The sequence below is a fragment of the Chanos chanos genome, chromosome 9 (assembly GCF_902362185.1).
Source record: "Chanos chanos chromosome 9, fChaCha1.1, whole genome shotgun sequence".
NCBI classification, from domain to species: domain Eukaryota; kingdom Metazoa; phylum Chordata; class Actinopteri; order Gonorynchiformes; family Chanidae; genus Chanos; species Chanos chanos.
In genome coordinates, this window is record NC_044503.1 from 19,844,484 (window position 1) to 19,857,171 (window position 12,688).

A 12,688-nucleotide genomic window follows, 5' to 3' on the forward strand; every position below is an offset into this window, starting at 1 on the left:
GGATGGTAACACCTTTAGGAAGACAGTGGTGTGTATGTATGTGTGTTTAGGAAGACAGTGGTGTGTGTGTGTGTTTTTAGGAAGACAGTGGTGTGTGTGTGTGTGCGTTTAGGAAGACAGTTGTGTGTGTGTGTGTGTGTGTGTGTTTAGGAAGACAGTGGTGTGTGTGTGTGTGTGTGTGTTTAGGAAGACAGTAGTGTGTGTGTGTGTGTGTGTGATTAGGAGGACAGTGGTGTGTGTGTGTGTGTGTGTGTGTGTGTTTCGGAAGACAGTAGTGTGTGTATGTGTGTGTGTGTGTGTGTGTGTGTGTGTGTGTGTGTTTAGGAAGACAGTAGTGTGTGTGTCCTGCATGTGCCATCCATCTCCTTCCTCAGCCTTTCATGTCTTATTACTGCCTAACTAAACCCATGCCACTCCATGTCTCTCTCTCTCTCTCTCTCTCTCTCTCTCTCTCTCTCTCTCTCTCTCTCTCTCTCTCTCTCTCTCTTTCTTTCTTTCTTTCTTTCTTTCTCTCTCTCTCTCCCTCCCTCCCTCGCTCTCTCTCTCTCTCTCTCCCCCTCTCTCTGTCCCTCTCTCTCTCCACTTGGTGACAGGCCACTCTCGATTCCAGCTCTCCTCTCTCACTCTCTCCATCCCTCTCTCACAAGGCTAGTGTAAGTACTGCTTAGGAATCGCAGCATGTGTAAGACACTTCTCTGATCGGCTGATCTGATTGGCTGCAGATAGATTAGTAAACCTGTGTGTGGTTAAAGCCTGAAGAAGCATGCCTGCTAGATCACACCTTTTCTGTCTGAGTTTTGTATAAAGTTTTCAATCATAGTTTTGAACGTTAAGTGGTTCCTTCATGGCCGCTGACCGGCAGTCATGTGTTTGCAGTATTGGTGCTGCCCTGAAATGACCCACCCCATGTTCAGGTGCTTTGGCAGGGCTGGAAAAACCAGAGGTGATACTAGCCTGACCCTGCATGGCTGAGGCCTGAGGAAAAACAGAGGCCGTTCCTTAAGTTTTGAAAAGAAAATGAGATTTTACCACTGAGGAGACATTTTTTTCTCTCTGTGTCCTTTTTGCTAGAAGTGGCCGATGTTTGGAAATAGGATTTGAAGCACTCTTTAGAAACTTGTCTTTGTATCACTGTCTATACCAGTTGTGAATGTAATGGTTTGCTTGGTTTGAATTTAAACTGGGATTACACAGATCTCCAGACTGGCATTGGTTTGAATTTAAACTGGGATTACACAGGTCTCCAGACTGGGATGGGTTTGGTCACATTTGCTTTGCAAAAATGCCATGTTGTGTACTCTGGACAGCCTACTTTTTCATGCCAAAAACCGTTGAGGGATTTTTTTTTTGTCCTGTGATAAAACAGGTGATACGTTATGTAGCTAACTGTGTGGAGAAAGACTGTCTCTATGTTGCCTCAGTCACACCTGCACCAGGCTGTTTGCTCAGACCAGTGCCAGCACTTTCTTACATAAATGCAAAATATTATTTTCATTATTAATACTCCTCTGTTGATGATATGTGTTGTGCTCAAAACTAAAGAAGTTAGTATTCTGTGTACAGCACAGTGTGCAAAATTATGGTTTCACTGTTTGGTTTGGTTTTATAAATATATTTTTTCCACATCGTGTAAAAGTGACAGTTGAGAGCTCAGAATAAAGAAGGTGACTGTACCGTGGGCCATGGGTTTGTTTTGTGTGTGTCAACATCTAATGCATGGTCTGCATTTCTGCCTCTCCCCAGCAGAGGGCACCATAGTGCTGTGAAATCAAACGTTTGTGTGTGTTTGTGCATGTGTGTGTGTGTGTGTGCGCGCGCTGTAGATCTGAGCTAACTGTGTGTTTTCTCTTTTTGTTCTAGTCTGTAATGTTGAAAAAGAAATACGATGAACACTTGTGAGTATTAAGTTTTTCTTTCTTTTTTTTTTTAAGCTATCAGAATAATATGATGAATGAATCCAGTTTTAAAGTACATGTGGAAACTGACTGACTTTTATATGCTTTGTTTTATTTGATTTGTTTTATCTGAATGTTGTTCTGTTCAGTAAGTGTGTATTCTGTTCATTTTTTGGACTTTCTTTTTTCACCTAAAAGAGAAAAGATTCGGGAACTGACCAATGAACTGCAGAAGAAGAATCTTTACATAGAGGAGCTGGAGCCCAAAAGCAACGCCAGCAGTGAGTGTGGATTTAAAAACACGCGTTTTAAAATAAGCACACCTCAGAAATACTCCTCTACACCTGTACACTGATCATTAAATGGCTTTGCATAATATGGGACTTTTAATAAACAATCATACAGTTTTTATTCTTGTACACCATGAAGCAGGAATGGGCAACATTTTTTTCCAGAGGACCATATTTACTTTCATAGAGTAAGCCTAGGGCCACACACTGGACAACTGAAATGAAACATGGAACGCATAGTGCTGTTATGTTAAATGATGTGAATTTGATATACATGACAGATTACTTTATAGTACCCTGTTTGCCAGCTCACTCAAAGGTCTGACATTTCTTATGGCTTTAAAGATTTACTTTCTTAAAACAATAAAACACTTTAATGCAGTACCAACTTTTACATTACCCTCCATCATTGTTGTTGATCCCTCAAATGAATATAAGTAGCTGGGCAGTCTTTAAAGTCCATGGTTTCGTCACATGCAGAACCGATTGGTTCTGGCGTAGTTCTCATTTGCATAAAGTTGGAGATTCGGCATCTCAATTTCGCTTGCTTCGCCGGATTCGCCCCGATTTCTGATAGCCTACAGTATCACACAAATGTTACAGTATCACACAAATGTTACCGTCACTTTTCATCTCGACACATTTACTTTGGTCTACTACGGGGTTGTAGTCAAAGTTTTCCCATATAGAACTGTGCCGCTTTCTGCCAGCAACTTTAGCCATTTTCAGAAAATCTTGTTCGAACATGGTTGGTACTTGATTGGATCAGGGGGAGGGATGTTCTGCCGTGATTGGTTGCAGGGGCGCCTGCAGGAATACATTTTAAGGTACTCGCAGCGACAGCAGTGCAAATCTAGGGGGGGAAACCAAAACGAAACAGATTTTACCTGCAATTTTATTTTGTTTTGGTTTGTTTTGCGTTGTTCATTGTAGTTTTTATTTAGTTTTTGTGTTTTGGAAACTGTCGTTTTAAGTTTTATTTCAGTTGATGAAATTATTTTTTTACTGCTAGTTTTAGTTGTAGTCTTAGTTTTCGTTAACTACACTAATCCTGTCATACGTGTGCTGTATTTGCTCATTACAGCTCAGCGGGTGGAGGAACTGGAGGAGGCCTTGAAAAAGAAAGATGACGACATGAAACAAATGGAAGAGAGATATAAGAAATATCTGGAGAAGGCCAAGAGTGTAAGACAAGCATCTCTCCTCAATCTTAAAGCCTGGTCTCTGAACTAACATCCAGTGGTTTGACACGTGTGTGTGTGTGTGTGTGTGTGTGTGTGTGTGTGTGTGAGATTCTGAGGCTGTCTCATGTCCGTGGTCATCAGAACCACTACAGAACCACTGACAGCCGTGCACTGACAGTCCTGACAGTAATCACACTGGCCTGACCATGTTTTGGTTTAATTGGTTCTTTAAACATGATCATTAAAAGTTCAGATATATGACCAAAGATATTGAAGTTGTACAGAGCAATACAGACAAACTAATATAGTATGTGTAAGTGACACTCTTATTTTAAATGAAGTTCATTTAACCATTAAACAGGAGAGACTGTGGAACAGGAAACGTAATCACTGTGACGTCATGTGACTTACAGGTGATCCGGACACTGGACCCCAAACAGAACCAGGGCTCCGCTCCAGAGGTCCAGGTTCTGAAGAACCAGCTCCAGGAGAGAGAGAGGATGCTGCACTCTCTGGAGGTGAGATACACACACACACACACACGGGTGCACTGAGTTTTAGAATCTTATGTTCTCAGTGAGTCAGTGGAGATAACACAGTTATCAGATTGGTGTCTTTAACAGTGTACACACTGACTCCAAAATTTCTCCCTCTCTCTCAATATATGTATATACTGTGTATATTTAATTTCAAGTTTTTCTGCAAGTATGCTGAAAATTATTTTTAGACAACTGTTTTAAAGTGTGTGAAGTGAGACCCACAGAAAACCAAACTAAACACACGCACTAGTGCTAAAAGCTGTCTAGTCAGACAGCACTGTGGCAAGCTGTACGGAGTGCTTGTCCTGTTCTGAGTGTCTGTGCTGTACTGAGTGTGTGTGCTGTACTGAGTGTTTGTGCTGTTTTGAGTGTCTGTTCTGTATTGAGTGTGTGTGCTGTACTGAGTGTTTGTGCTGTACTGAGTGTTTGTGCTGTACTGAGTGTTTGTGCTGTACTGAGTGTTTGTGCTGTTCTGAGTGCTTGTGCCGTTTTGAGTGTCTGTTCTGTATTGAGTGCTTGTGCTGTACTGAGTGTGTGTGCTGTACTGAGTGTGTGTGCTGTACTGAGTGTTTGTGCTGTTTTGAGTGTCTGTTCTGTATTGAGTGTGTGTGCTGTACTGAGTGTGTGTGCTGTACTGAGTGCTTGTGCTGTTCTGAGTGTCTGTGCTGTATTGAGCACCGAGTCTTTGTCCTGTTCTGAGTGTGTGTGCTGTACTGAGTGTGTGTGCTGCTCTGAGTGTGTGTGCTGCTCTGAGTGTGTGTGCTGTTCTGAGTGTTTGTGCTGTTCTGAGTGTGTGTGCTGTACTGAGTGTTTGTGCTGTTTTGAGTGTCTGTTCTGTATTGAGTGTGTGTGCTGTACTGAGTGTGTGTGCTGTACTGAGTGTGTGTGCTGTACTGAGTGTGTGTGCTGTTTTGAATGTGTGTGCTGTTTTGAATGTGTGTGCTGTTTTGAATGTGTGTGCTGTTTTGAATGTGTGTCCTGCTCTGAGTGTGTGTGCTGCTCTGAGTGTGTGTGCTGCTCTGAGTGTGTGTGCTGTATTGAATACTGAGTGTCTGATGTTGCTCCCACAGAAAGAGTACGATAAGACCAAGAGTCAGAGAGATCAGGAAGAAAAGCTTATTGTGTCAGCCTGGTACAACATGGTGAGTGTTCACAGACACACACACACACATATATATATACACACACACGCGCGTACACATGCACATACACAAACCAAACACACACACACGTAAAGATCCACACACTCATACACATGCCAATGACTTTTTGATTTTTTGCCATACATTAATACATTTATACAGGTCCCTAATCATTTGTTTTTACATCAGGTATAGTGTTGAGTCGAGAAAGTTTAAGTTAGTTGCTTTACATTAAAACAAATGTCCCTGTATGTTTTTGTATCATGTTTCCATATCACTTTGAAGTAAAGCCATTGGCCAATGAGCCTTCACACACTGACCAGTCTCTGCTCACACATGTGAACCTGCTTTTCCATGGCTGTGATACCCTGGGATCACGCATGTGTATGAAACACTCCTAACATGATGTGTGTGTGTGTGTGTGTGTGTGTCTGTGTCTGTGTGTGTGTGTGTGTGTGTCCCAGGGCATGGCTCTCCAGAAGAGGGCGGCAGAGGACCGCTTGGCCAGTACCGGCTCGGGTCAGTCCTTCCTGGCCCGGCAGAGACAGGCCACCAGCACACGCCGACAGTACCCAGGTCACGTCCAGCCCGCCACAGCCAGGTAGACCCTGCGGTCACGCCCACAACCCCCCCTCCCCCACCACCCAGCCCCCCCAAACACACCCACGGCTCCCCATATACCAGGGCTCCTTAAGACACCGCTCACCATAGCCAATGAGGACATCAGACTGCCACCCCTGCCCCAAAAAGCCCCTCTATCCCCTCTCTCCCTCAGTACTGCATTTATACCAGTCAAAGACATGAAACAGGGTATCTGAGGATGTCTTTCCGCCTCACACACGGCTTTCCTCGTCTCCTTTTGTCTTCTTTCTTTCTTTTTTTTATCCATATTTTTCCCACTATTATTTGCAGTTAAATTTGACAAGAGGGGGTTTTAAGAGGAGATGCCGTTGAGATCAAGTTTCCTTTCTCCCTGATGAAGAGGCGTGAGTCGTTTATAATGAGACCCACACTTTTTGGGGTGGCTCAGTATTTGTGAGGAGGTTAACTCACGCAATGATACTTTTTTTTTTGTTGTTGTTGTTTTTTACCAGGGGAGACACACTGATTAGTGCCTAGTCCATTCAGAGGTTTTTTTTTTTTTTTTTGACTGGTACGTGGGGTTAAATTTTCAGCCTCAGCTTTACATTACTGATATGATTTGGAGAAAGTTACTGATGTTTTTTTTTCTCTCATAAGTTTTAAGTAAGGACTTAACAGTATTTGAGTTTTATTATTAGTGATCAGGAATCACCCAAACAACTTTTACCAAGTATTACATGTTTTCAGACATAATTTCTTTTATAGAGAGAGCAATACTCTGGTGGAAGCAGGTTCGTTCTGTGACGAACGGGGTTCAATTAGTTTAAAATGGTTTTTACCGCAATGCAGCTTGACTTCAAATTCTACCACCCAGGTCCTATCCCAGAGCTGTCCATCTGTGTGTTTTCTCTCGGTCCTGTTTTCTATGCCCTGCCAAACTGTCAAACCTAGACAGACAGTTTATATTATCTCTAAGTGACCCTCTATTATCTATGCTTATTTGAAATCTAAAACAATCATATCTATGCAGAATACTCAACAGAGCGTGTCGGTCATGTCATGCTACACCAGTGCTATGAGAAACACATTATTTTCGCTGCCCCTATCAGCAGCCGTAGTTCAAACCGTGTAATGTGAACAGTGAAGATATGAGTGAAATTAGGAAAAAAAACAAACAAACAAAAAACCACTTGTCCAAAGAGGTCTGATAGTGTGAAACTATTTAACACTGTTACCATGGAAACTGTTTGACATTGATAACCTATGGCGTGTCCTATGGACGAAGTATTTGGATTGCAGTTACACAATATTAGTGTTATGTTACTAAAGACTGCTTGAAATTTTAGGGTTTAACCCCTCTGTATAAGGTCATAACCTCATCGTTTAGTTAAGTGTCGTCAGTGACGTAGCTATGTATGACTCATTTGTAACTCATGCATTTACATAGCTCTTTCTGCGTCATCCTGGAAGGTCAAGAATCTGATTTTTTTCCTGTCTTTTTTTTTTTATTAGTGTTTTGGTGATGTAGAGCTTATGCTGATATGTCAAAGTATGTAGAATGATCACAGAGTTGCGTTTGATGAATGGTAGCAACTTGACGTATTGTAGCTAGCATTCTCCATTAGCATGCGTTTACCACTCATATATGCTAATGTTACTGAATGATTTTAAATGTACTGATTTAGAGTGAACGAACTAAGGATGGGCTGTGAAGTTCAGAAGGCGAGAGTAGAACCTCATTTGTATTGGTACAGGCTTAGTCACAGTGTTAGTCTTTTTACCCACGACAAAGAAGTGTTCGGATCATTATGTTCAGCATTAACAGCCAAAGGGTAACATAGTTCGCCTTGACAAACTCGGCATTGTGGGTCCTTTGACCTGATTCCCAGCGACACACGTCTCCACTTATTCACACTGCGGTGGCTGGTTGTCATGTAGGTGTTAGTTCACCTGTGGTTCAGGTATATGTAGTTAGTATTAATGTAAAAGATTTTGCAGAAAATGCAGGAAACGTGTGCGGAGCTGAAGCTACTGCTTTTCCATCACATAACCCTGCTCCAGCTGTGAGATGCAGGGTTCAGCACTATAAAAATTCACAAGAAACACACAGATACACAAGCATCCAACACTAAACATGTTCTTTCCTGCCCTCTGTTCTGACTGCCGTTCGTTTGTAAGCTAATCTGGGTGTCTGGCATGCTTTGGGCAAATCATTCTCTTTTACTAACAGCAGACTGATTTATTGAACAATGAGATGTGTGATGTGGTACCTGGTGCTGGATTCTCTTTAATTGACATCTGTCTATTTGTTTCCTCTCTCCTCCCTCCACAGTGATGTAATGGCATGACCAGGCTTCAGGGGGCGGGGCTGCATGACTGACTGACACTATCATTTTGAGTTGAGGCCTGCTGAAAGTAACTCATCAACACTAACCACCCTCCCCTCTCTTCCCCTTCCTCCTCCTCCCTTTCCTCTCCTCTCCTTCCCTCCTCCTCCCTCTCCTCTCCCCTTTTATCACCCAATCACAAACAGGCCTGGTATCCAATCACGGTTATCCTTTCCTCTGTGGTCACCCTACCCCACTCCGTTTCCAACCGTCTCCCCACCCCTCTTTCTCCTCTGTCCAATCACAGACCTGCTTGCTTTGAGCTTCTGCTCCTCTCATGCTATCCTGTCAGGCCCTCAGCCTGAGCTAGGAGCAGCTGTGAGGTGGAGTGCATGTGTCTGTGTGTCTGTCATTCAGAGGTCACGTGACATACCCACGAGCCATACCCCTGTATGGCCACGTTTCAGAGCTCAGCTTGACCAGTTTAATTTGAAGTGTTAGATATTTGTCCTCTCGGTGAGTGTTTTGAGACTGGAGTCACTGTGTAGTTCGTTAACTGAGGGTTTTTATTTTTAATAAAAGAGTGGTCAGGGGACTGATTCCTGAGGAAAAATGCTCCTCAAAGTGTTAGCTGTTTTCACTAAACAGACTGTACAGCTTTAAATCTCTTAATTAAATTACTCTTTCGTATTTATCTGTTTTCCATTTTAGGTTTTATGCCTCTCAGTATATCTGAAAATTATTATTATTATTATTATTATTATTATTATTATTATTATCCCCCTGACTTGTGTACTTATATAATAATCCCGATGAACAAACTGTTACTTGTTAGGTGATAAACAGTGGAGACGTATTGGAGGAGAGGTGTTTGGCCCCCCTGCATTGCCACACCTTCATAACTAGATTTCATATTTATTCAGCTTTTGTTTTCACACATGCAGTATTGATCCAGTATTCAGTAACTGCTCTGTTTGAGTCCTCTGATTTACCGCCAGTCTGTTTTTTGTTTTTGTTTTTGTTTTTGTTTTGTAAAGGTATTAGCCCAGCAGAGAATAAGGCTGAGAACTGTTGTAAGAGTCATGTAATGTTGATTATATAAGCACAGAGTTTTTGTACCTGATTGAAATACTAGAGTCAAAAAACAAATGTCAAGTCAAAGGCGCACAAGTTGAGTGGTTTTTGTTTCAGGCTCTCTGATGCTCCAGCAGTGGAGAAAGGTGAGGAGTGGAGCTGTAGGTCAAACAAGGGCAAGGCCCCTTGTGACAGATCTTTTAAAAAGTGCTTTTTTTACCTCAGAGGTCAGTGCAGTAGTAAAGTGTGGAGAGATAAGATGAAACCAGATGCAGTCAGGATAGTGCTGTCACGCCCATGATTTCTCTGCTGTTTCTACATGAGTGGATGTTTCCAGACCTTCATTTTATGCAACTATTGAAGATTTTTTAGAATTCAATAAAAGGCTTTTTCCTCTGGGCACGTGATTCATTAATAGGAAAGATTTGGTTTGAATATGTTTCTTTTTGATGGTAACTTTGGTGTTTGTGGAAAAACAAAAGGCACCACAGCTTTTGCAAAAACAGCCACTGATTTAGACTGACTCTAGAGCTCTGTGATAACCCTGCTTGGCCCAGTGCTTCGTCTAGACACTTAAACCTATTCGCTCATGTCTAGTCTGTTAGAAGGGCTGTCTGTAAAAGGCCATGAAGTAGTTGTGGGCCAGAGAACTGTAATTCACACTAAACGTCTGTAGAGAAGTGAGAAGAGTGCCCTCTGTGTGTTAGCCTTGGGACAGCACATGAGGGTTAAAGACACAGATGTAGCTGCATCCTGTTCCACAGCCGTCCAACCATGAAAAAAAAAACATAGTCAAATAATCTCAATGTCCACCACACAGAGCAAAGAGACGGCAATTTTCATTAAAGTGTTCTCTTCATGGTTAATGGTTGCTGTGTGGTTTTGTTTTGTTTTTGTTTTTTTTTTTTTGTTTTTTTAAATTGTCACTGATGGGATATTAACTGACGTGGCAGGTGACCTCTCCGTTTTGCCAAGTTTTATACTGCTTGTATACAATATGTACATACTGTCTGTCAACAACAGCAGAGGAAGATCCTTGGTCATCTGTTTTAAAAAACAAATAAATAAATAAACAACAAAATGAAAAGGAGGGGATAAAAGACAAATGACTTAGATGGATTTCATAGTGTGTTTCCATTAGAATTGTGTTGATAAAAAAAATGTGCTTCCTTACGCTGCAAAAATGTACAGTTGTTAATCAAGTTGTAAATAAAGCTTCTATGAAACTGTCATGTTCTCCCTGACAAGTCTCTTTCTTATACACACCCACTGCTATAAACTTGTATGTCATTTCTGGTCATTCTGTGTCGCGTAGATACTGTTAAATAACTAAGTAGATAGCTAAGTTATTTTAATGTCTGGTTTTGCTACAGGACAATGAGATACCCTGTAAATGAAAAACAAAAAACATTCAATTTGTAATTGATTAAATAATGTCCAGTACATACAAAATATCTATCTATCTATCTAGATCTAAATCTATAACTATATATATGGGTCATTCCGTGTCAAATCAGATAGAATCCAGGAATTTTGTTCAAAGTTTGTCTCTATAATGTTTGGGTCCCAAACTAAGGCCTGTAAAATATTTTTGTTCAGTTCCAATGTTTTTATATTTTATTGGCCCATGATATTTTTTCATTTTTACACTCACAAAAACGCCTTATCTGGGCGGCTGTGAAAAGTAGTATTCCTAGCCTCGTTAAGCTTTATAGGATGGAAGACAAATGTTCTCGGTATGACTAAACCATTAAATGTTTGTACTGCATGCCTGCTGATTTTCTATAAGGCCAAAGATTTGAAAAAATTGCAAAATTCCTAAACAAGAGTGATATTAAGGGTATTATAAAGCAATTTTTTTTGCACCAATATGGTATCAATCATGTTTTCTTCACATACAGTCTTTTATTAATTTTGTGCCAATATTTGAGGTCTCTACCACTAATGGACATGAAATTATTGAGAATAAAACAAGGCTTTGTAGCATATTTTTGTCATTTTCATGGGACCAAAATGATATGTGGGGTAGCTAGTAGGAACATGAAAATGTAGTTGGGAATAGCTTAATGTATGGTCATTTAGTGTACAAAGTACCAGTGTCCTTTCATGTTCTCTTCATAGATAAATGCACATAGTTAAAGACATTGTTTTACCTCTAGGAAAAAGTGTCCATAATGAAGAAGCAGAGTCTTCCCTTATTATCTCTACTTACGTGTATCCCAGCATCTGAAATATTGATTGGAATAAAGAAATACATGTTTTGCGGGAGCCTGTCCCAGCGCTAATTGGGTGAAAGGCAGGAAACACCCTGGGCAGGTCGCCTGTCCATCACAGATATAACAAGTTATGTACTAGAAATTACATGTGATTAAATTATCCTTGAACCATATAACTTGAACAACAGGACTGAATTGGGTACATGCTTGGTGTTTTCTTCATAAGTAGAATCCCTGCATTCCATTATTCACTGATTGGTGCCTAGGAAGCCATTGTGGTATCTTCACATGAGAGGGCCATTTAGGACACCACTTATTCCTCCTTACACCAGAGGCTTTATCAAAATATTTCACTTATTTTCAATATCCAGGGCCTTACTGGAGACACCATTCCCATCTCAATGCCCTCTATTCCAATGAATATACTGAAAACATTTATCCTTTATTTCTTACAACTCCTGTGACACAGGAATTCAATATTCTTGGAGATACTGTAGCAAAGAATTCAATCCTGAAATGGGCATTTTTTTGCCATAGGTAAAATATCTCTAAAATCTGTGTCTATTTCTGTGTGGATGAAAAACGGAAGGACACTTTGTTCCCTTAATAACCACACATCAAACAATTTCCATGTACATTTTCATGTTCCTACCAGCTACCCCTCATACCATTTTGGTCCTATGACAATGACAAAAATATGCTGCAGGCTTTTGCAGTACAGGCTTTTAATGGCTTTGGCGTACAGAAAACATGTTTGTCTTCCATCCTACAGTTTGGAGAGGCTAGGAACAATACTTATCAAGATATTAACACCCAAACATGGCTTCCCAGATAAGCCGTTTTTGATGTCACAAAATGAAAATGAAATAATTAAGAATTATGAAAAATTTATGAAAACATAGGATTTTAACAAAAATATTTTACAGGCCTACACACACACACACACACACACACACACACACACACACACATATATATATATATATATATATATACACACACACACAGAGACTACTTTTGAGTAGTTCAGTGGGTAAAAGTACAGAAGTAAAGTGTTTATACTTTGTTCCAATGTAATGTCATAAAGAACTTTTGAATGAAAAAGAACTCAGTGGGAATGTCTGACTGAGCCATTTCTGTGCCCTGTATGGTAAATGATAGCAGCAAAAAGTCAACTGCTTAAAATGTACCACATGTGCAGATCCAGAAGTATGCTGTTTTGGCAGTCGTGTCACAGAGCATGTCCCCAGGTGGGTGCCAACTGCAGTCAACTGCTTTTTTGTTTTCAGCAAAGACAGGGGGCTTCACGGTAAGAGATGCTCCTCTGTACATCTGAATGAAATGCCTCGGAGATTATGTAAACAAACACACCAGGTATCCTAAACCTCTGAAACATCCTTGAGTTTTTGGTTATTTAAATAAACTGAGGCCACTGGCCT

At 40.8% G+C, this 12,688-nt stretch overlaps 1 protein-coding gene across 1 annotated transcript in view; it reads left to right on the plus strand.

The window, feature by feature from the left end:
- hook3 (hook microtubule-tethering protein 3) overlaps positions 1 to 6,080 on the plus strand; it is a 40,657-nt gene extending 34,577 nt beyond the window's left edge. Inside the window, exons 17-22 of the mRNA XM_030783940.1 lie at positions 1,861 to 1,895; positions 2,094 to 2,176; positions 3,270 to 3,370; positions 3,783 to 3,887; positions 4,979 to 5,050; positions 5,515 to 6,080. Of these exons, the coding sequence (XP_030639800.1) occupies positions 1,861 to 1,895; positions 2,094 to 2,176; positions 3,270 to 3,370; positions 3,783 to 3,887; positions 4,979 to 5,050; positions 5,515 to 5,655 (537 nt within the window). The 3' untranslated portion in view covers positions 5,656 to 6,080. The remainder of the gene's footprint in view (positions 1 to 1,860; positions 1,896 to 2,093; positions 2,177 to 3,269; positions 3,371 to 3,782; positions 3,888 to 4,978; positions 5,051 to 5,514) is intronic.
- The last annotated feature ends 6,608 nt before the right edge of the window (positions 6,081 to 12,688 follow it).